General features: G+C 41.2%; 1 protein-coding gene across 1 annotated transcript in view; it reads left to right on the top strand.

The window, feature by feature from the left end:
* Positions 1-24: 24 nt before the first annotated feature.
* LOC111258837 (5-hydroxytryptamine receptor) overlaps positions 25-22,456 on the top strand; it is a 47,015-nt gene continuing 24,583 nt past the window's right edge. Inside the window, exons 1-2 of the mRNA XM_086967609.1 lie at positions 25-2,172; positions 22,239-22,407. Of these exons, the coding sequence (XP_086823735.1) occupies positions 22,243-22,407 (165 nt within the window). The 5' untranslated portion in view covers positions 25-2,172; positions 22,239-22,242. The remainder of the gene's footprint in view (positions 2,173-22,238; positions 22,408-22,456) is intronic.

Raw genomic sequence — 22,456 nt, 5'->3', positions numbered from 1 at the left:
AGCGTCGCCACGCCTCCCGTGGGCGTGCGCTGCAGGCTTCCGCCTGGTCAGCTCATGTGGCACGGCAGCAATCCATCGAAGCACGTTTGTCGACGAAGACAAGAGCACCGACCGGAATAGTGCTGTGCCTTTACTTTGAGACGAGATCGAATCGAGCTGAGCACGGTCTGCATTAGGAGCTATTTGACAGTTGAGGCGCGGTATGTACTGTTGTAGTAATAGTGCCTATCCTCTGACTATTAGCGACTTTTGCCGACGTCATAATGTGTGTCGCCGCTAAGACTATAAGTAGACAGTCATATGTGCAGCAACAACAACAACAGCAGCAGCAAGATAAGTGTTTAGCAGTATCCTTGAAAGCGACATAAACGCGTTGGCAGAAGGCAGTTAAAGCACAATTTGCTAAAACAATGTCGTGAAGGACGACAACGTCTACGGGAAAAAAGAACGTTGCATGTTCGCTAATGTCTTGAGACTTTTTGACGCTGTTGTCTATTGTCCACCACTGCATTTCGGACCAATATTTGACTAGCATCTTAACAAGCTTCTGGCTTTATCCCAAGCGATATTAGTGACTAAGGCAATATAAATGAAGGACCCGTTAAAGGAAATACCAAACGAAGTAACTGAAGTTCGCGTTTGAGCGCCACCAGCGTCTTCGTGGCCCCCGGAAGATGAGAATGACAACGAAGGTACTATTGTTGGAACGCTGAAGGAAGAGGATGGTCGATGAGCACCGATGAAGTGTTAGGGCAGAGCTTGCCTGCTATCGGGATTTGAAAACGTAGCGAAAAAAGAGGGTGCAAGCAAATCACAATACTCGCCGAGTAGTTTGCACAGACATATAACTAGCTGTTGCCACGAAAAGGCGATCGGTTTAAAGGTAAATGAGTCTTTGGGTACGCGGGGTTTGATCAATGTAACGATATCCATAAACGCTGCCTTAATATTTTACCATAGCGAACCTCTCTCTTTCCGCGGTATAAAGTTTCGTTTGAGGGGGACGACAAGGACGGCAGAGATATCTCCGTATTGATCCAACGTACCAACATTTCCCATGAAGAAGAATATCTTTTAACAAAGAAAGCCTGGACAAAAGAAGACGACACAGAAAGAAATGTAGTATATAGGGAACATTTTGTACACGGACCTGTATCATACGTAGACAGGAGCAATTTCGTATTTGTATTTGTGTATCTGTGCGTTCGTATGAAAAACGTGTGCGGGGGGTTTGCGGATTGGTTCAGCTTTGGGATGAAACGGTAACCGTGGCAGTGAATTATCGCCACCAACGCACGCTCTGGTCACCAATAGCGTCTAGCTAAGCAATACGTTTGTGCCACGCTTGAAAACGGGAAACTGTGGATGGTGGCGTAATTCGATTTGATAGACAAAGTGTGTCGACAAGTCTCACGAGGCTATACGTTGCATCGTCACTTCTATTTGTTCCTTACTTCGTACAACTTCCGTTAGCGATTGGCTTTAAGTGACCTCCTGTTGCTTTGCTGTTTACCTACGATTGCATTAGTTCCTCACAGTTGTAGAAAGCTCGCTGTAAAATTCCCTCCTTACAACCTCCAGACAATTTAGCAACCGACCGTCGATAGCCGCTAACAAAGGTGTGTCGCGACAGCCAATTTGCCTACAAGCGTCCCTTAGCCTTGCCACATATTTGCGTGAGGCGGGAACACATCGTAAACGCATACGTAAATAAATGTGTGTTTCCGGTAAGTGCGTCGCAGTCACAGAAAATAGGCGCAGACTTTTCCCTAAAGAAATTTCACCGCTTTTGACATCCTTATCGTTTCGATTTACACCCGAGTCTGGTTGTAGCAAAGAATATCATTCAAATCCGATACGCCTTCTACTGAACATCTAATTTAATATTGCGCTGAGGCGTGATCGTGCAAAAGCCAATAGAATCGTACAGACTACGAGCCGGGAACCCGACTTTGCCGCGTAACAACAAACAGGCCTTAATAATAATCTAGGTCTTTGTGGGTGGACGTAACAAAGAAAGGGTGCTGGAACAACAAAGTGACACCGTGGATTAAGTGAGCTGAATTTTAACAACCTGACATCGCCGAAGTGATGACTACGACAGGAGGAAAGTGACAGCGCCCCTAGGCGGGCGAATTTCGCTCGTGTATACTAAGGGGGCATCTCCTTGAGGTTGGTTTGAATCTTGAGATTTCGATTTATTCTACAATGGAACATCTTAGCGTACATAATGTGCAGTTGTGCATGTATTCCATATAGTTGATTAATGCATATTCTTGTAGTTAATGAAAGTGTATAGTTTGCTTTAAATCTAAGTTACTTCTGACTGAAAATAACTACGGTTTTGTCTTTTCCGCGCGCATTAGTCTCTCAATAAATAACGCCACTGCTGATGATGGATAACCTCGGCTTTGAACTGAGTTATGATTCACTGGTAATAATAAATTTTCATAGACTGCATACTTAGAGTTGCATGTTTTCCATGCGCTTTAGAAGCTTATATGCAAGAAGAATTTTTTTTCCTAGAAGCGGTCAGGATTACCTAACTATCTATTTCTAATTTCGTATAGAGATCCGATAGGTTAAGTTAGATCAGGGGGCTTGAGCATTATCTGTACGGTTTTGTGTTTTGGCCTCAAACACAAGATTTGATGGCCAGGGGTTGCAAGAGAGCTTTTGTGGGACTTCTAATCCTTATCGAAGACAATGAATGCTCGACTATCGTCTAGAGATTTGGAAACTATCAGACAACATAAAGTTCGAGTACACAAGTTAAATACTGCTAGTGAAAGCAACCGATGCCAGAAAAGAGGGAATAATCGCATTAGTTCGTTTGTTAAATACTTTAGTATCGTCTAGCCTTAATAGACTCACTACGATTCGCTCTTACTCAAGAAAATGTCAACTGAAGACGCCTCTGCCGCTGGTTTATATCCCTAAGAGATGATGGGAAGGGTGAGGCTTGTATCACTAGCGATTTCGTGTGAAGAAATTAGTTATCCAACGAAGGCAACGGGAAAATACTTTCCTATCTCGAAAGGACTGGGACAGTGGCTTGAAAAGACGATGTGCAATAATCTTCTTCTTGTCGTAGTTATACAAGATCCTTTTAAGTATCTACCTATGGGGAATTGTGTTCCATCATCGTGATCTGCAAAAAGGTACATATGCAGACAATATTTTTGTGCAGAAAATTCGTTTGATTAGTAAAATCATGAGAAAAATATTTCTCAAAGACAACCACATGTGACAGGTATGATCGGGAAAAAACCATCTTTTGAAACCATTGACATATGTCAATCAAGTTCTCTCTAAACCTAAAGTAGACCGCAGCCGATGCTGTATATCCTTGAGATGCAACGGCTCATGCAGCTCCACCAAAGGCTTGTGGAAATAGTCATTGCTATGATTTGGCGCTATTTGATAAGATGTAGCATGACTGAAACCAAGAAAATCCTATAAAGAAATGAAATTGTATAATTATTTGCGATTCTACCATAAAATAACCACACCCTATCAGGCATCGTGTTCGACCCATTTTTCCCTTACTAATCCTCATCGAGCGCTAGAACCAGAGCAGAAGTCAAGAATGACGTTCGTACGCTTGGATAATAATTCCACCTATAGCACAACGATTCAGTGATGTTATCACAGCTGACAGTAAGTTCCGATTCGTGGACACGACCGAAAATTACAGATCTTAGTAATACACTAGATAAAATTAAAAGACAGTAAAAAAAAACGGATGACATCGACAATGATCCCTATGTCTTGATACACTTTTTACGCTAGGTAGCCGTCATAGCGGAGAAGTAAAACGTTTATTCCTAATGGCACATAATTAGTTTAGCGGGACTCGTAAGTCGATATGCTAGTGTCATGTTTGTTGATAGATATTGCCTAAATAGAGGAAAAAATCTATTAAGTAAATTTCTCCAAGCTACGCTGTTGAATGCAGTCTTCTACAAGATGTTTATCTTACGCGATTTCTCTCTGTTCGATTTCTAAATTTGGTGAAAGTAAATTGGAATCTAAGGATCGTATTTAGTGCATTACGCTATCCATATGCTGCCACCTGCTGTTACACGTCCAATATCTAGCTTTAAAATTTCTTTTGATTATACTTCTTTTTACTGTTAAAATCAGTTGTCTTATAATTGACAGTGGGTGACATAATAATAAGTAATGTATAGCTAACTAACGATCCACTTGGCATCGAAGTTCCGCCTCGACACTCGTATAAGAACTTAGTACGTCGCTGAACAGCTCGTAGCGCACTCTCATCTAACTTCTTGTCAAAAGCAAACCTCAACCGGGGGGCTATACGGAAACCAAGTACTAAATCTCGGTCAGTTGTCCCCTTTCCGATTTCATTTAACTAATCTAGATCCGAAAGCCAGTGGACTAGATACATTCAGATGCATCGTCAAAGCGAGAGTGGTGAAGATAAGTTGAACGTCGTCTTAAGTTCAAATACGTGGCGTACTAGGCCAACTACAATACTAAGCCGGTACTGGCCTGCGTCAATCCAACTGTCAAACTGTCTTAATTTGAGATTAGTCTGAATTCTGCTTCCACGCGGAGCACAATGTCTAATTAAAAAGCTCTTGGCAGAATCGCTCGCTGCTACAAGACAGGATCTTGGATATGTGCAATCAGACGGTGTGGAACGAGGTGTTAATGTAGGAAGCGATGTGCAAAAAAAAGGCGGTCAGCTATGATCGTACGTAGACTATTTACAGCCTGTTCCATCCTAATTCTTACACCTAAAATGTATTTCGTGGGAACGTGCTGGAATACATACGTGGAGCGCGATATAAAAAAACAAGTATGGTATTTTTCGACGACGAGATCCATTAACTGCTACCGAGAATGATAAAAAGTGGCGGTAAATTACAATCGTCACAGTAAAAATATGTTTGACTTATTATAGCAGAATATTAACAAAGCCAGTTAAATGGGTAACTACTACTGTCAATATCACTTTAGAAAAAAAAATGTCATATATATATATATATCTATGACGACAACTCTTTCCGCTGACTCAATGGGTTGTATAGATGAGTCTTTAACAATTATTGAATGCACAGTTAAAGATAGCATACTTTCGTTTAAGCTTCGAGGCCAGCAACTTTCCGGATGACCTGTCAACGACATCGATGTTATTGGAATAGGTTGAAAGCATTTCGTAGACAAAACCAATTGGCACCGTTCGTTCATTAAGAAATACGTATAACTTTGGGAGCTTGGGTTTTCTCTTCCTAACCATCGGTGTTTTAAGCACCATATATTGATGTTCGGTTAGCACTTAAAAGTACGATAGCTCGACGATTTTCGGCGCACGTCTTTGGCCATAGACGCAATTCAAACTGTAAGATAGATAGATGTCTGATGAGAAAATATCCCTTTACGAAATTGCATAGTGTTGGCGATCATCCCCATAAAAGTTATGCAATGCATTTAGTATAAATATAATAAAAATAATTTTTAAGTAGCAAAATGTAAGCTGGCGTCAGGACTGTGAAAAGTAAGACAAGCTTGGAAACCATTGTTACTAATTGAGTGACAAAATCGAAGATCAAATTAGGAACACATGTTAGCCGAAATACGATCTTTCCCACGCATCTTATATCCCTCCTAGCTAAATATTTGTTGTTCGAGAAGGAGTTCTATTTTGCTTTTTGTCTTGCCCTAACACTGCTTTAACAGACCATTACCTATTTTGTCCTCGACTGGTCTACCTGTTAACGAAAGCATCTAGTTTTTAGGATAAAATGTAAGTATGGACGTCAATCTATCAAGAGCTCTCTTCTGGTGGAATGGTAATAAAAACTCTTCGAACTATTAGTGCGAGACCTTTTAGTAAAAAACTGCACTTCGTCGATGATACATTAAAAATACAGTGAAAAATAGTGCTTTCTGTGCTAACACGATACTTCACGGTTTGTGTTGGCCTGCACTTTTTGGTCATTGTTGACTAAAGATATTTTCTATGGGTCACTTTCGCTGCAATTACCTTTAGGCGAATCCCAACATTTCCAGGGAAAAAATTTAACCGATACTTCACTAACTATATAACAGTCCCTTCCTTGTCTCTAGTGTATCCCATCCCAATGTTGTTATCATCAATCATTAAATAATATTCATCTTTTACCGACTCCCTACACAAGGGCTAAAAGTGTATTTTCTCTATCTCAAGCCTTCTGCTAAGGAAACACGAATGGCAACCTCTTCGAATAAACTAATATATCCGTAAAGTACTTAGTGTTGACAATTCCTTCTAATTCATTATTTTTGAGGCTGCGTCAATTTCAGTAAGAAATTGAGCAAACTTTTCGCATGTGCCTTTCCCGGAGAGAATGTCAAGCATGCCTCGCTACAGAGACCACTTCCGTGTGCCTACCCAGGTCATTTAGCCGGAGTAACAACCGTGGCACGTTCTCAACAATCCGGTCTCACTTTTATTTCGACTTTTGTTCTGCCAGTGTGGCCTGCCTCGTGCAGGCTCCATGCAACTATTCCTTCAATCCCGCTCCCTGTGTCTGTCAAAGCAATAATTGTTTGGCGAGATTGTTTTCTCTATTTTCAAAACGCAGTGATAATTTGTATTGACAGCACCCCCATACGCACAAGGACAGTTATTCAACGGTAGTGCCGTCAACAACAACAACAACACATACGTTCGTCTCCCTATTTAGCGCCAGAAAACAAGAGAATAGATTTTTTGCCTAGCAGAAATAGAGGGCACTTATTTTACCCTATAATAGACTGTCCCGGAAGCTCATGCAGTTCACTAGAAAGAGACGGATGATTGAACCCCACAGTGTTGAGTTGTCCAGATGCCAGAGGTAGTCTGTTAGTTTAGTCGCTTGTTTGGTTCCGTCAGTCACGGTAAATAATAGGATATCACTGCATTCTCCTCGACCTTTCGATAGCATCTAGCGACCCGCGTCGATTTTTAATCGTCTTTGCTAATGTCTTACATTTGCCTCGAATCGTTCTACTTTGTTGTCCTTCCCGAATAACTCACAAATGCACTGGGCACGGACACGGCATACAGAACGGGACCAGATACCGTAGGCCTCCTGCTACGCGCAAGGACAAATAGTGGAAGCCAAATTTGGGCATTTCCAGATCTCAATCTAGATAAATTGAGTGAAGCTGGACCATCATTCGATTAATGAGCAGTGCCTGGTGCAACGGAAACAGCAGAATGCCTATTTAACTTTAAACGTATATTATTGCAATAATATTAAGAATAATAACAATCTGCAAGGAAAAGACCGCATCCAATGAGTATACTAGACAGGGGCTCCTTTGCCATTGTTACAACAGGTGCTACTAATGAAATGTATGAATTCAGACGTGTGAGCGCTAAGCACAATTGTTTACGTATAAGCATAACGATATGTGCACAACTGAGCGAAATAAGAATAAGCGCATCTAAGCACAAATAAGCAATAAGTTAAATGGACGCGTTACACGAACACTAAATATAATACTTTATATTACATTTGTCATATATAGAACATTAAATACATCTTACAAATATATCTAACACCACATGTATAGCATCTTGAGGTTGTTTTTTGCTTTCTTTTTCTTGTTCTTTTACAATGAATGATCTCACAAGACCTATCATAAGTTCAAGGCCGAATACCAAAACGACCTACAGCTCTTTGGCGTGGCTTACCGAAACCAATGATGATTATTATCTTCGTATTATGGTCTTACTCTTTTGAGTCTTTCTTGGATGGCTATTAAGGGTCGTCGTTGATATTCTTGACCCCTTCGACCTATAGAGGTAATATCATGAATAAAACACGTTACAGTTTCTTCTGGAGATCTCCATTGACATCTCCGAACTGTAAATCAGGAACATACAGTCTATAATACGCAGATGATTTAAATGTAATTGAAATTTTTGGTACGCCGGTCGTTACAAATGGTCTTCTATTTTAATACCATCGACATGCGGTCAGTTTATCATTACGGCAAATGCCGTTTCATTACACACTTACATACATACATACCCAAGTGTGAGAGAATTAAAGCCAGAGGAACACGACGCACGCACGCCAAGAGAAACATTGAACCAATAGCGAAACAGTCTTAGGCTGGAATCACCAAGCGTCTGGTATTGTAGAACAGAAGAGGCTCAACCAAAGCTCTATCCGAAGAAACTTGTACACCCGATCTGATTCATATATAAATATTCTTTTTCCAATAGGAAAAAAACGACGCTAAATAATGAATGAAGCTTTTATAAGCATAAAAAATGAAGCTTGTGTTTGTATGTCTCTGTACGAATTGTTTAGGAGAAACGTGCAAATCCCAAAGATGCAGGAGTTCCAGACATTCCACGGGCTTAGGAACTCTGCGCGTGCAACGTTTAAATTCTCTTAGTCTAACTGTTATAACTTCTGAATACGATTTGAGTCAGTTTCTAATCTCAGTCAGTCTTGTCGATAGACGTACATATACCTCAGATTTTCATCCTGGTTAAGTGCTGATTCTGATACAAATCATCTTCATGACGATCGAGAGCTGTGGGTGGCATCCTATAAAGTTAATAGTTTTTTTCTTTTCTCAATCATATTTACATACATATATTTTTATATGTATGTAAATATGATTGAACATATAGCTAGCTATTTGTCCTGGTACTGTGATACCTTAATGAGCATTTTCGAGCTATAGCACCCATTAACTTTATATCTTTTTCTATCTATCTGTACCCTTTGTTGAGTACAGATATTGTTGTTATACTAATTAACAACGAATTGAAGTAAGAAACCCTGTCCGCAGTGAGGTATCTCGTTGAGATCGACACAAACCACATGTGGTTTCAGCAGGTTCTTGCTGATCGGTATTAATGCAAAGCTTGCCGCAGACAGGAGATAGATGCGTTCAGATGGCTCTAATCCGGTAGCAATCACTTGAACCGAATTCTATACCTTTACCAGATTATACTTGATTTTTTCGTTAGGCTTCTCTTTAAGGATTCTGCGTTCTCTTTACTGAACTGCATAAACGGCCGTATTTTTATGGCCGGACCAATTGCTTGCCCACCAAAAACTCTCATACTTCCAATGTGACATTTTAGTTATACTGCTTACTTTAATAGAGTAAAATGTACAATGTACAACAATAGCAAATACATCTACACACACACACCTATCCATTTGCGTAAACTTTTGAGGATTTCTTTTTATACTCAGGGCTAGATGTATTCATAATAGACAGACACATTATATATATAGATACATGAATTGGATGCTTTATTTTTTACTGTACGAGATTTTGAAGATAAGTTTATTTCATGTACTTCAAGTACACGGAGATGACGCAATGAGACGACACAACGAAGAGTAGGCGAAATTAATAGTGACATCATCAATCATATAATCGTGCGCTAACGTGGTTTCCTTTTTCCTGTAATCTCGGCTTCGTCATTGCAAAAGTAACCACCATATTGACTTTGAGACGGTTTAGTCTTGTCATATATAACCGCTTTAATATTTTGACACAATTTTACTATTTATATTTATCTGAGTTCTAGTTTTACTAAATTCGTCTATGTACAGCAGATTATTTCGATTATCATACTGCGTTGTATAAAAATATACTGTGCAGGTGATTCAGGTAGGCATTACTTTGACTTTAGGCCCATGTCAACTCTATCGGATACAGACATCAGAAACGGCTTTCCATAGCCTAGATCGAAAGGAATATAGAAGACTGCTAGATTCTCCATCAGACAGTCGGTTTCCCAGCAACCTCCTAAAAACTCCTTGGGTTTCCCGTTAGGGGCAGGCTACCGGAAAGACCTTGAGCCAATGCACTTACTCGGATTGCATTCGGCCTGTTCACTGCTGTTCCGCGGACTTAGCACACTATTCTGTCCCATGCTTCAACCTGGTTATTACCGTTTCTATTGAAATTACGTATAGCCGTAGAGTGTTACGCATAACCAGCGTACGGCCGTCGTATAGTAGACGTACTAGCACCAACGAGGAACACCGATGAGGAATAATTAGTCATCCATCGTTCTTCGGTCTTCCTATTACTTTTACTAGATATTCATGTAATAAAATTGATGTTGTCGCCACTGTGTTTTCGGCTTTAAAATTATTATTACTAATGAGGTGGAGTAAAGCGATTGCTATACAACATGATAATGCTAGAAAACAAGTCTGCTCGAACTTCCGAGGATATCTTTGGGTTAGTGTAGGGCGGGACTCAATCCTCCTTAAAGCGGACCAGCGGTTTTGAGGTTTCGACGTAACTGAGTACACCTTTTACAAGTCCACGACAACCGGCTCACACAACGAAAGTTCCTGTCATCCTGACGTACATCCTCCCACCGCGATAGCAGCTTACTGATCTCAGTTGTTTCCTCTTCCCGATAGCATCCGTATTAACCTTTTCCCACTAACGGATATGCAGATTCGTCCTCGATAAAATAGAAGCGAACAAATTTCCACAACCTTCTCTCACGAGCTGGTACATGTCATCGTAGCTCATACCTTTTTGTATAGGTTGGTGTATGTTCATATGGTCTCGATAATAATCTCGAAACACCAAAGCCTCGGCTCATGCTGCGGGTCATGATACTTTCAGACTTCCTCGTTAAGGTTAAACTTATTAACCTACCATCTCCTACGCAGCATTCGAAATATCGCCACTTACCGAGAACTGGTTAGTTGATGTGATACCATAGAGGCACTGAGAGAGGGTAGTATGCTTAATGGCGTAAATATAAGTTGGCGAATCCGCAGAACGGCTTTCGAGTTTCACAGTGCCAATAGGACATAAGGCCTGCTACCCTGATTTGCCTTTCACTGATAACCCTAACTACTACCTGCGGGCGTACGCGTTGATATGGCTTTTTTCGGGACGGCAACCGGTATTTCCTGCTCGGTAAGAGCGCATTTCTAACGAAAAGTACCCGGCTTTTTTTGGCGTATAGTTTCAAACTACTAGTTCAGCATGAGGAGAAAAACGCCAGAATCCAATACGCTCATACGCTCAATACGCTCATACGTGACATCGACTGGAAGCACTTCCATATATCGGTTATGCCAAGTTTTCCTCTTCTACCTATAGGAACAATATCTTGTATGTTAAAAAATCTGAAAGATTTCCTCTACACTCTAATGAAAACAAGAAAAAAAAAAAGAGGACTTTGTTGGGTAGCTTTCTTATTAACAACTGTAAAGTACCCTAATGCAAAAGTTTCTTACGTATTACACAACAGGAAGAAAATTGTACGTTCATTTTTCTTCTCTTTTATTTTGTTTGTTATAGAATCGAGGATGTTTCTTTCTAGGAAATGGTTGAGAATTTCTAAAGAAATATGAACATCCTTACGTTGCTCGCTAGCTTTGCCTTTAGAGCATTCTACTATTTATACTGAATTTTTGAAGTTAGAGTCGGTCTCATTTTGAGGTGACTGCAATGCAGTCGGTTTACTGGATGCGACTGGTAGTGAAACTACAATGAAAACACAATAAGAATAACAACAACGGGGTGATGGGGATGCAACACGGAGCCTCGTCTTGGAATTCGGGTTTAGGCCGAGCTGATAAATAAGCGTTTGGGTCGTTTTTGGGAAAAGTATCAGGTAACATTAGATCCCGTCTGATCTGTATATACAGTAGAGCGAAGAAGTGAATGAGCTGAAACGCTCATAGAGGAAGTTATACGGACGCTTTACCTGGTTGGCGTTTTTCGTTAATACACAGAGTGTAAACAGTTGCTCAGTCAATAGCTGTTTCATGAAGTATTACCATTGCGTTTGAGATCCAGCAAGTTCGGAGGCAATACCTATGGGTTGCGTTTCGCCACGAGACAGACAGAGTCTGTTTGAACTTGATTGACCTGTCATACTTTTCAGGTCCCTGTTTCTCTTTGTCGATTTCCAGAGGGAGAAAGAGAAATCTAATCGATCGTCTACGAAGGCCAAGCATGAACGAAAATAGTTGTCAATGGTTCACAGTCGGCTCATGTGCATGGCATGGGCTCCGTTGATGTAGCTAGAACAGTCATCTACCACACGCGCACGTCTGCAGCAGATACAACATGGCCCGCCGCCATACATCAACCTCAAATTTGAGCTATTAACAGTAGTAGGCGGCTGAGCATGTGAAACGCGTAATCGATAAATGAACGGTACTATCTATGTCTGCGAGGCGTGTTATATGTTTCCGTCCGTATGTTCATTTTCATACTCTATACTATAGTGGATAGTGAGTGTTGTTGACGACAACAGCCGAGCTGAACGCTACGGTTTCTCTCACCGTGGTTATCATTATACCTAATTACTATTGGGCATATTAAAAGACCCATGAGCCGTTGTGTTAGTATAATAGCAAACATATTATGCCTTTATACCACACGGTAGCAGTAGCAATATTATAATCTAATGATTTAGTAATTTAAATATTCCTAAATTATGATGAATGCTTTGTTTTTTCAGCCAGCATAAAACGAAGATGCTATTTTTACGGTCATAGATTCATTTTGCTTTCCTTCTTACAGTGTTATCAAATGCTCGAGGTAGCGGTATAGCCGATTCTTCTTCGAAGGACAAACGTGTTTTGACTTCGATCTCCTTGAGTATAACAAAAAGTGCAAAGCCACTGGTATTGTGATACGCCTCACTGTAAGAGGGAACCTTCTTTTTGGCGAAGAAGGCACCGGGACGTCCATTGTGTCACAATAGGTTTATGTATCCAGATTCATTTATCTAACACTGTATTCGTGCATTGCATCTCTGCATCGATTGTGGTCAAACTAGGCCACTAGAGCTTAGTCGATAACTAGAAACTCTTCCATTTCATTTCCTTACAACGTCTACGATGGGTAGCTCTGAAAATCAACGTTCGTATGTTCCTGCTTATCGCTTTCTTACGTTTGGTCTATTTACATTCATTTCGAGACAATGCTGGCTAAAAAAAAATACATACTAAGGTAAAACAGTAAGTGGACCGCCTTGTCTCTAACGTTAAAAAAAAAGTCTGCTTCCACCGCAATATTACGATGTGTCCTTTGCCTAAGTAAAAACAATTCCCTGAATCCTGACGATGGTAGCAAAAGGCAATGTCAAAATTTGGTATTCCTCTCAGGTTCGCGAATTGTCCTCTTCTCTTGGCTTAAAGTGAAGAAAAGCGTATCTTATTGACTTATAAAAATATCCAATATATGTCAAGCGCGACAGCGGCTCTTCGCAACTTACAAGGTGGACATAAAACGTTAATCGGTTTATCACAATAGACTAGATACATTGCTTAAGGAAAAGAACACACGCATGTTTCGAAAGGCTGACTAACGTAGGCTTACCTCTCAGGCCGACCTTCAAACAGCTTTAGGTTTTAGCGTTCTTCACTAAAAAACTTGTCGAAATATAATAACCATGTCTGTAGATGATTTTTATCGAGCGTGCGAATTCTGGCAATCTCTGGGCTATTCGTTCATACTGAAACGCACGAGTTTCTGAGCGGCAGTGATGATCCCATTGAGGGAAAACTTGAATCGTCCACCTTTTCCGGTACAGGATTTAAATCAACCTATCGTCAGCTATAGCGTGAGTGCAAAAATAGACATTTCGCATTGCCTCGATCGGCCATTGGTGCTACCAGAAAAATGTGTAACTATATTCATGTATGAATTCGTCTATAATTTATGTCGAATCATTGGTAGAGCTGAACTCTGTAAGAGCCGTATGGAAGGTGAAATACTCGAACATAGGAGCTGGCTCTACTAGAATTGATTAGATTATGGCAAAGTTCATAACTAGCTATGCATTGGCCACCATGCATCGTCAGAAACATAAAAGTAGAAAACACATATCTAGCACGATAAATACTGAGCAATTGTTAACTAAATAGAAGAGGAGAAACTTCCCTCAAGTTTCTCTTTTTATCTATTACTATGTCCTTGTTAGTATATAATACTGAGGTACTCGAAGGCCTTAACGTTGCAACCGCTTGCACCGTCTCGTCGACTGCAGCCTCAGGGCTGTGACCTACACGAGCCCTCGCTTATTACAACAATTTCTAGATAAGTTGAGCAGTACAAGGCTGCCATCGCTTAAGCAGAGAGAAAGCTAAATTTCCCACGGTGGCTGCTGGTTCCCTAATTGACTAACTAGTTAATGCTACTTCGTCCTGATAGGCGACTGTCTGATCGTCTCTTCAGGGCAGCGACTCTTTGTCACTCGGAGTAAGTCTCTCGCTACGGAATCTTAACTCGCTATTGGGGGTTTCTTCTCTACAATCGTGGCTTTTCGCGATGTTGACTCTACTCTATCCTATCTCCTTAGATCCGCACTGCTCAATGAACTAGCTTGAGATGTTCAGTCGTCAAACTATGATTTATTACGACTATACACCTCATCATAGTTACGTCGATGCCTCAATGGTAAATGCCAGAGCACGCTACGTAAAACATGAAACTTGAATTGAAGAGGGGGTGTTCTCAGTCGAAACAAGAATCATCTCTGTCACAACGACACCTGGGGTGACGCATCACTCATCTTCGGTCGTACGGCCACCTCTCGCGCTGCTCGTCTCCCATCGATAGACAACAGTATCAATAACAAAATTTACCACTGATACCTCTCCTGCTATTACTATTCACTGTCAATGCCGGTTCATCTAAGCACAGAAATCATTATAAGCATCGTTATTAGTTATCGGCCGTACGGCATAATAAACGTAAAATATATAAATTTTTGTCATTTGATCATGTCACTTGGTGACGAAATTATCGATCTGACCAGTTTCAAACACCGTGGACGCATATCTAAAGCCCAGAAATAATTTGCTTGCTGATCCTGGAAATATAGACCCAGCATTGACACGGTCAACTGTATCAGCATCCAGTTGTTTAAAGAGTATTGTATGATATTTCAGATGATGCGAATGATGAGCAAAATCGATGGCCAGCATTTCTTATATATAGATATTTCTTATAATGGAAACTACTGTTTCTATGGTCGTCACAAACAATATAAACTTATTATCTTATCAAAAGACCACTTTCTGTTTTGTTAGAGTAAAATAGCTTAAATCCTAATTGTACGATAAAAATATCTGTAGAGGAACGATAACACGTTTTGCAAATACGAGCGATTATCAGGATAAACTAAACTATCTGTAAGCACCAAATGGTCTACCTTTACAGCTACAGGTACGCGCGGCTCACAATTTGACATATAAAAACAAGTGACAAATGCCGAAAAACATAAGGGCAAATTTATTTTGTTCCGCTACGAAAGTCTGCCTTAAACGAAATGTATATCGATGGATGCGTTCTGTAGGAACGTAGCTCTATAGTCCTGCTATATATTCTCGTTAAACAGTTCTATTGCGAAACATCCTTTTTTATCCTGCTCCTTACTAACACTTTTTCAGTTTGGTCAGTATTGTTCAATAGTTCCCGATCGGAACGTTTGCTGTGCCCAATAACTCCGCAATACATGGGACAAATAATTATTTAGTAAATACTGTGCACGCTATCATTTCCATCGTTATCGCTCAAAATCTCGACCGTTCTCAAAAAAAAAATTTATCAGTTCATTTCAAAAGCTATCCCGTAAGGAACTAAGGGTAACACTTCAAAATGATGTCTGACGCTAAAACTATTGTCAAAAAATATATATGTCATATTGCCGCTAAGCATTGCCTGAGGCAAGTCTCAGAGCAAAGCCAATTGTACCTACGCCCAATTTTGAATCGTATTACTTCTTGAAACCGTTGGCGTCTTCGAGAAGTATGCGTCCACGTCCGTGTCCCTTACCATGCCGGTGACAACTGTCGATATGAGAGCTCGTAGCGGCATAATTAGGGTGAAGCCGCACACGACACTCATATCAGCACCATCATCTCTGTCGGTCAGACTACACGTGCACGTTTTTTTCTAAAAAAGTAATTATCAATCTTTATATATAGAATATATAATAAATATGTAAAATTCCACCAATTCACTCTTTCTACCCAACTCGATTCAAACTGATGGCCAATTGAAGACCGGCTACCTAGGTAAATCGACCCATCAAGATGAGGCCATAAATATCCGAATATTTCAATTGAAAGGTCTTAACAGGGAGTAGTAGTAGTAGTAGAATCCACGTGAACTTTGGATAGGTAGCGTCTAACGTAACGATCTGTGACAATGGCTTGTCAATGCAAGGTCGCTGGTTTGAAATAAAGTGAGGGACACTGGGAAGGTAATCACTGAAACGGCTTCGCCGTAGAAAGCAATGCATTCAAACAAGAGCAAGAATCACGGGATAAATACTAAATACTATAATAAATCTGTGATCTGTGCGAAGCTTAAAGCTTTCGGCGTTCCTTTATCGTAGCAAGCCAAATATTCTATCATGTAAAATAATTGGTTAAATCTGGTCTACACATGCGAAAAGGTACGTCGCGTATGTAAGTCGACACAATTTTTGCATGCAATTTGGAAGATATTCTTGCAATGCAAGTGAGTTTTTTTTTACTTTGAAAGCCATCATTTCTTTGGACATTTGCTAGTCGGCGAAGGAACGCTTGGGCTTAAATGCCATGTCTGACCCGCTTTTTTGCCCGCTATGGAGAGAACCTTTCCCCTGATCTCCAGATCTTTGAGTAGCGGTAGTGTATAAGCACGCCAATCTCCTTTTTCCTGCCACAGTCATTTCCTGTTCCTACGGTTGCTACGACTATTTATTACTACAACTACTAATGCCACAGTTATTTAGATGTACCTGCAGCTAGACCAATTTGTTATCCCCTTTCCTCGTTGATTTACGATGTCCCAGCCTCTCCTATATCAAGATTGAACAGAAACAGTTCTCCTTTAAACGCTTGTATGTATCAGGCTTTCCTTCTAAGTTAGTCAAAAATAGCTTCTACATATTCATTTGACATCCTGCTTTTTTATTAGCCGCTGGATCTGCGTTCTACCTTGGGAAATGTCAGCTACGCAGTAGCTCCTGTCTCATTCGCTAGTGTTGCAAGGTAAGCGCAGTGGTGTTTGAGCATAAGCAAGTTCTGACTATGGTATAAAAGACTCTGGGTAATGTACACTTCAATTTTAGTGGCGCGTCTAATGGCATCTTCACAACGTGTTTCCTGTGCTTCCTCTACTGTGTATATGACGGGATAGTGCTACTTGATGTAGCGCAGCAATGGCGGAATACGTTGTTCGCCTCGAGCACCACGGGCCTAAAGTGGGCAACAGAGAACAGGGCCTTGTAGAGAGTGGACCACGTGTTCTGACTGGTGGTGGCCCTGGCAACAGGAAAGATTTGGAAGGATAGATCTGGCGTTCCTTAAGCTGTAGTATTCAAACGGCAACTATAGAAGCAGCAGTTGCAATGCTAAATGAGACGGTGCCTAGGACGGCTAGAAGGTGAAACAACACCGCAGCTCAGGTGCTTACTGGTTAGGTGGTAGAAGAGCGGACGTTGGTCAAAGTTACTGCTCGAGCAAGAACACTGGACACATTGGCTGCGCATCGCACTAGAGCTGCTTGGCTTGTTGGGTTCAGCCAGTGGATACCAGCGGATCGGACCGACCAGGACTGTGTAAGTTTTTTCATAGGCCATAGGGCGAAGTGATTGAAAGGGCCACAGCTCACGATAGAATTGACAGTTGATGTGTGCTGTTAGAGCAGAACTATTGCAGACGGCCCTTGTCATTGTGGAACGATGACAGACAACCTCTAAACAAAAAAAAAAAACATTTAAAAAGACTTTTAACAAAAACTAAATCTATTTATGGGTCTTCCGTTACTTCCATTTCTTACGTGAGTCGACTGAACAGGTTATATTTTATTAAAAGCCGTTTCTGAAAAACTGAAAAAAAGAGCTAGTAGTACACAAGTAGCCTAAATTAATTTTAGGGGAAAAATATACTTTTCAACAACAATACAGTGAGATTAAAAAAATTTAATATGAATGTATAGAAAAGTAATCAAATATAATTCTCTCATGTTTCTACAGCCGAAGTTACGTAATAGCGCAGAGAAATACCTTTATAATCAAGGTGATTCGAGAAGAACGCTCTTTCGTACCTCATTGCTTTCTTGCAAAGAGCTCCTTCCCAACTGCCGAGAACAGCAGACGTTGTAAATGACGAATGAATCGATTCGGTTGTACCTAATAAAGATTAATGTTTTTTCGTTCCTTTAGACTTACATAACGTAGCGTTTTCAATCTGGTATAATGAGACACCATGCGTGTAGGTAGTATCTGATCGAATTTTTCATCTTATGCTCTCCCCTCCATGTATCTATTTCCTGTCGGTTGTGGGGATTCCAACCCCATCAGTAGAGGAAACGATCATCGGCCGTTGGAACAAAACGAGCAGTAAGAGGGAAGCCGTGTTCTTTTCGCTTTTGTATATAGAGAATATAGGACTCTATAGGACTTGTTCTCCGGCGTTTCCTTTAAGGTCTGCTCCTCACTGGTCACAGCAAATTGGATTATACCACACAGAGAAGGGGCAGCCGGGGCAAAGACTATATTTAAGAAGAAGGGGCACTTGAGAGAAGAATGGAGATGTGGTCTGTTCATGACTATGAGCTGGGATACGTTCGCCTATGACGACACTACAAACCATCAATAACAGCAGTAGCTGCAGAAGCCATCTGATGTAGTGCGCGACAGCAGTGAAACTGGGCGCAAAACTTGAAACATTTATTTCACAAATGCTAGAACATATAGGTAATATTTCTGTAGATACAATACCTATATTATTTCAAATTCTTCAAACAATTCTACTAGCGTTGAGCACTGCTTCGGGTGACTGGCTCCCAGCACGGAACCAACTGGGTCTGCTTGCGGGTATGTGGGCACTCGCCTAATTTCGAGCCTAGACTACCTCACGTGTTTCTAAATTTAGTAAGCATTGTCGCTATCAGTGCATCATCACACTGGGGCGGGTACTAATATAGCACATACCCATGACTTTTTTGTCTCGCCCTTTTCCTCGAGTTCGTTTGGTTCTTGCTTCGTCCACTGATATTTTTGCAGCCCCATTTAAGGCGTCGTCCCGCCGCTTGGTTTCCCCTCCCCAACCCCTGTTACAATTACTCTACAATTGTTCTCGGCCGGGTAGATATCAATCTCGAACGCTTGCCCGTCAGAAAGCCACTAGGAACCACGATCATTTTCTTCTTTTTATTCTAAAATCGCTAGCTAAATCTCGTAAGCTCTGTGCAGCAGTTTCCGGTGCCAGACATTACGGACCACAAATTCTGATCGATATCGTTAGTACGTATTGATACACGTTTACTGCAACTGCGTAATCATTGTGCGTTGCAGCCTTGCAGGCAACAGTTCTCTGAAGCACCGTAGCAATAAAAACGGGGCGGTACGTTATTGAAAGCGGATATGAGGCCGAGGAATAAAAAGGGAAAGAGTGAAGACTGGACGGTATTTAGCAAAGTTGCAGGTTACCTGCAACATTAAATGGCGAGAAAGTACCACAGCAATATCAAGGTGGCAGCAGGTGTCACCGATAGAAGCTAAAGCCCAGACTAATTATCCTTGTTCTGCAGCTCTGTCCATAGGAACGCTGAACGCAAAGAGCTTGCTAGTTTAGTTTTGGTGGATGAGGAAGTTGGCATTCGTGAACGTCTTCTTAATTCCTCTAATTTCTCTACTCAAGCTTTCCTGACCGAACAAAGCTGGCGCCGCGAAAACCAGTAGCATCGACGCGCCGCTAGGCCAGCTGGGTTTCGAGGCTCGAGAATGTAGTAAAGCTAGAGAAAATGGGGATATATACGTAGGAATTAACTCAACCTGTGTATCGGCGATGCATTGAAAAGGGCTCCAAAAGCAGATGCATGTAAAGTCTTCCAAACAGATGAAGTCTAGAGGCTGCTCATAGACAATTCGCGTTGGTCGAAAATATGTTGCCAGCAACCGTCCAGTAGCCGAGGGATAGCATGCTTCTCTGATATGAAGATGCCGCAGTTGTTTGCCTGTTGCATTTGCAGGGTGTTATAGGCTGTTCCCAGATAGAAGATTTCTGTATGAGAATTATTCTTATGTATGCGAAACCGTACCTGCCCATGTCGTAGCTCGCTAATAATCATCACCCTCCAGACCTGGAGCAGCTGTCAGAGTTCCTTGAGATTGTTGTAGCTTTGGCAGGTAACAAAGCAACTACTGTTAACTACCACAATTGCAGCTGTCATTAATACTGCCATCGTTGGTTGTCGGTCGTCTTGTCTGATCCTCTGACTTGCTGTGAGAATAGAGTTACGAGAGGAAAAACGGGGCTAGTCTGTCAGCGATCGTTAGAGTCAGTCGAGTGGCTAGTTTTGGGGAGGTAGACGTCCTCGCTAACGTCAGACCCACTGAATGTACACTGCATGTGCTTTCCTTCAACTCTGTACTTATCGCACAGGCAAACAGAAGTTACTTTATTATTTCTGTGATTGTATTATTGGAAGCGAAAAGTTACGCAGCGGCAGAAGGATCAACGGCGAGCAAACAGGACTCCACCGAATCTCGAGCTTGGACGCACCTTAGAATTAATTATGTTGTTGCTATTATCGGTAAAGGTGACAGAATATCTGATGGGCATGATATGCGATCAGACGATAATATATATACATCGAGTAGCTCGTAGACCGAGTGTGCGCTGAAGTGGAAGATAGAAAGTATGATTTTTCAACATAAACGTTAGATGTGAGCGTTATGGTTATATCCATGCATCAACTGGTATAATGGTGCGTAAATGAGATTACGTCTGTATCTAAAATAGAGTGAATAGTACTCTGCAACGTGAACACCAGCATTAACTTTGACTGGTAGCAAGATTCTTGTGCTGTATACTTTGTGCAAGCCTTTAGGGACCCTGGACCACCGAGTCGTTACTTGCATATGTTATCTTACCCATTTAATCCGAGATTCTAACCCGTACATAATGGGCGTCAATAAGTGTGCCAAATAAAAATAAAGAAAGTACGTTCGTGAAAACACCCTTACTCTGAAAACAACTGAGTTACTGCTATCCTTGTTGTAAGTTTTGTCGGCAATATGAAACAAGCATCTTGCTAATGAAGCTAGGCTTGATAACTTTACTAGAACAGATGGTTATACACATAAACGTCTGTATATCGTAAAGCGGAAATGATGCTCTTCTCCAGCATCCGATTTCCTTTTATGATTTAGCTGCGTAGCAACGGAGCGATGTTGATTCTGTTGGATTCAGTAGGCGTTCTTGGTATATTTGAAAAAAAAAACACAATAACAGACCTTTCTAACTGAAGTTGCACTGATCTTTGTCCAGATCGGAAGTGCCTCGTTTAGCCGTTTATGCGGCAATTCAAGTGAATAAACAACACGTATTTATAGGTATTATGAAGAATTTAGCGATTTAACACATTTGCTAGACCGAACGTATCCCGACTGTAGTATTTGCTTATCGCGAGAATCTTCGCACGAATACAGATATATGGATGATACCAGATAATATAGTACTACAATTTTACTATGTAGCTTAATAGCAGTTTGCGAAGACCTGTGTAAGTGTCTTTCCAACTGAGTCCCCTTCGGCGATAGTCTATTAATGGGCTTTACGCTGTTGTGATAACCTAAGAATTGTTTTCTCTTTTATGTCACATCAAATTCGCTGCTAACAGAGGCAGATTATTCGCACATATACGGTATTTCGGTAGCGTAAACAACTGCGGATATCGACAGTACTATTGTTGTACAAACAACAATATCTACCTCCGACGAGGTAGCTACGTTTACGGCCAACCCCCCCCCCCCATGGAATCACGTTAATATGAATATTTTAGTTCCTATCACCTCGAACACTCTTTTCATTCTCTCTCTAGCTTCATTCTATCTTTCACGTCACCCTAGTTCTTTTGTCCGTCTGGATAGCTCAATTAGGTGGGGAAAATTTGTCAGCTAGTATATTCGGGATGGAGTGTTTGGGTATGCGCCATTTTTCTGACCGTACACGTCGTAAAATATATCGCTTTTATGATTCAGTTAGACATAGGATATGCCTGTTAAACAATGAAGAAGATAAAGGCATTCCCGCTTGACACATCTTAACACGTATAATTGGACCGTTGTTGGAGGGACCATATGTAGATACGACAGCTAGTTGAATGTTACCGTACTTCCTCTCATATCGTAATCCTGACGTTTGCTGCTGTTGTCGTTCCGTGCGTGTTTGTTTTGGACTCTGCTTCGTTTGGTTCTGTTTGGCGTTAAGCGTCATGTCATGGCTGACAGAGACGCTATTGACCAACTGGAGCAAAAATCGTGCCGTGGGCGAATCGCTAGCAGTTGGCGAAACGCTTTCCCCCGGAAGACAAAGCTCTCAAAACGAACCATACCCCGGCTATCAGAGAGTCGGTCCGGGATCCCCCGACGATTACGAGGTTCGTATGCGAGATTCTGTTCGTTTTAGGTACTTCATGTCTATATATA

Source organism: Varroa jacobsoni, unplaced genomic scaffold (assembly GCF_002532875.2).
Source record: "Varroa jacobsoni isolate VJ856 unplaced genomic scaffold, vjacob_1.0 scaffold_268, whole genome shotgun sequence".
Classification (NCBI taxonomy): Eukaryota; Metazoa; Arthropoda; class Arachnida; order Mesostigmata; family Varroidae; genus Varroa; species Varroa jacobsoni.
This window is presented reverse-complemented; position numbering and strand designations above follow the sequence as displayed.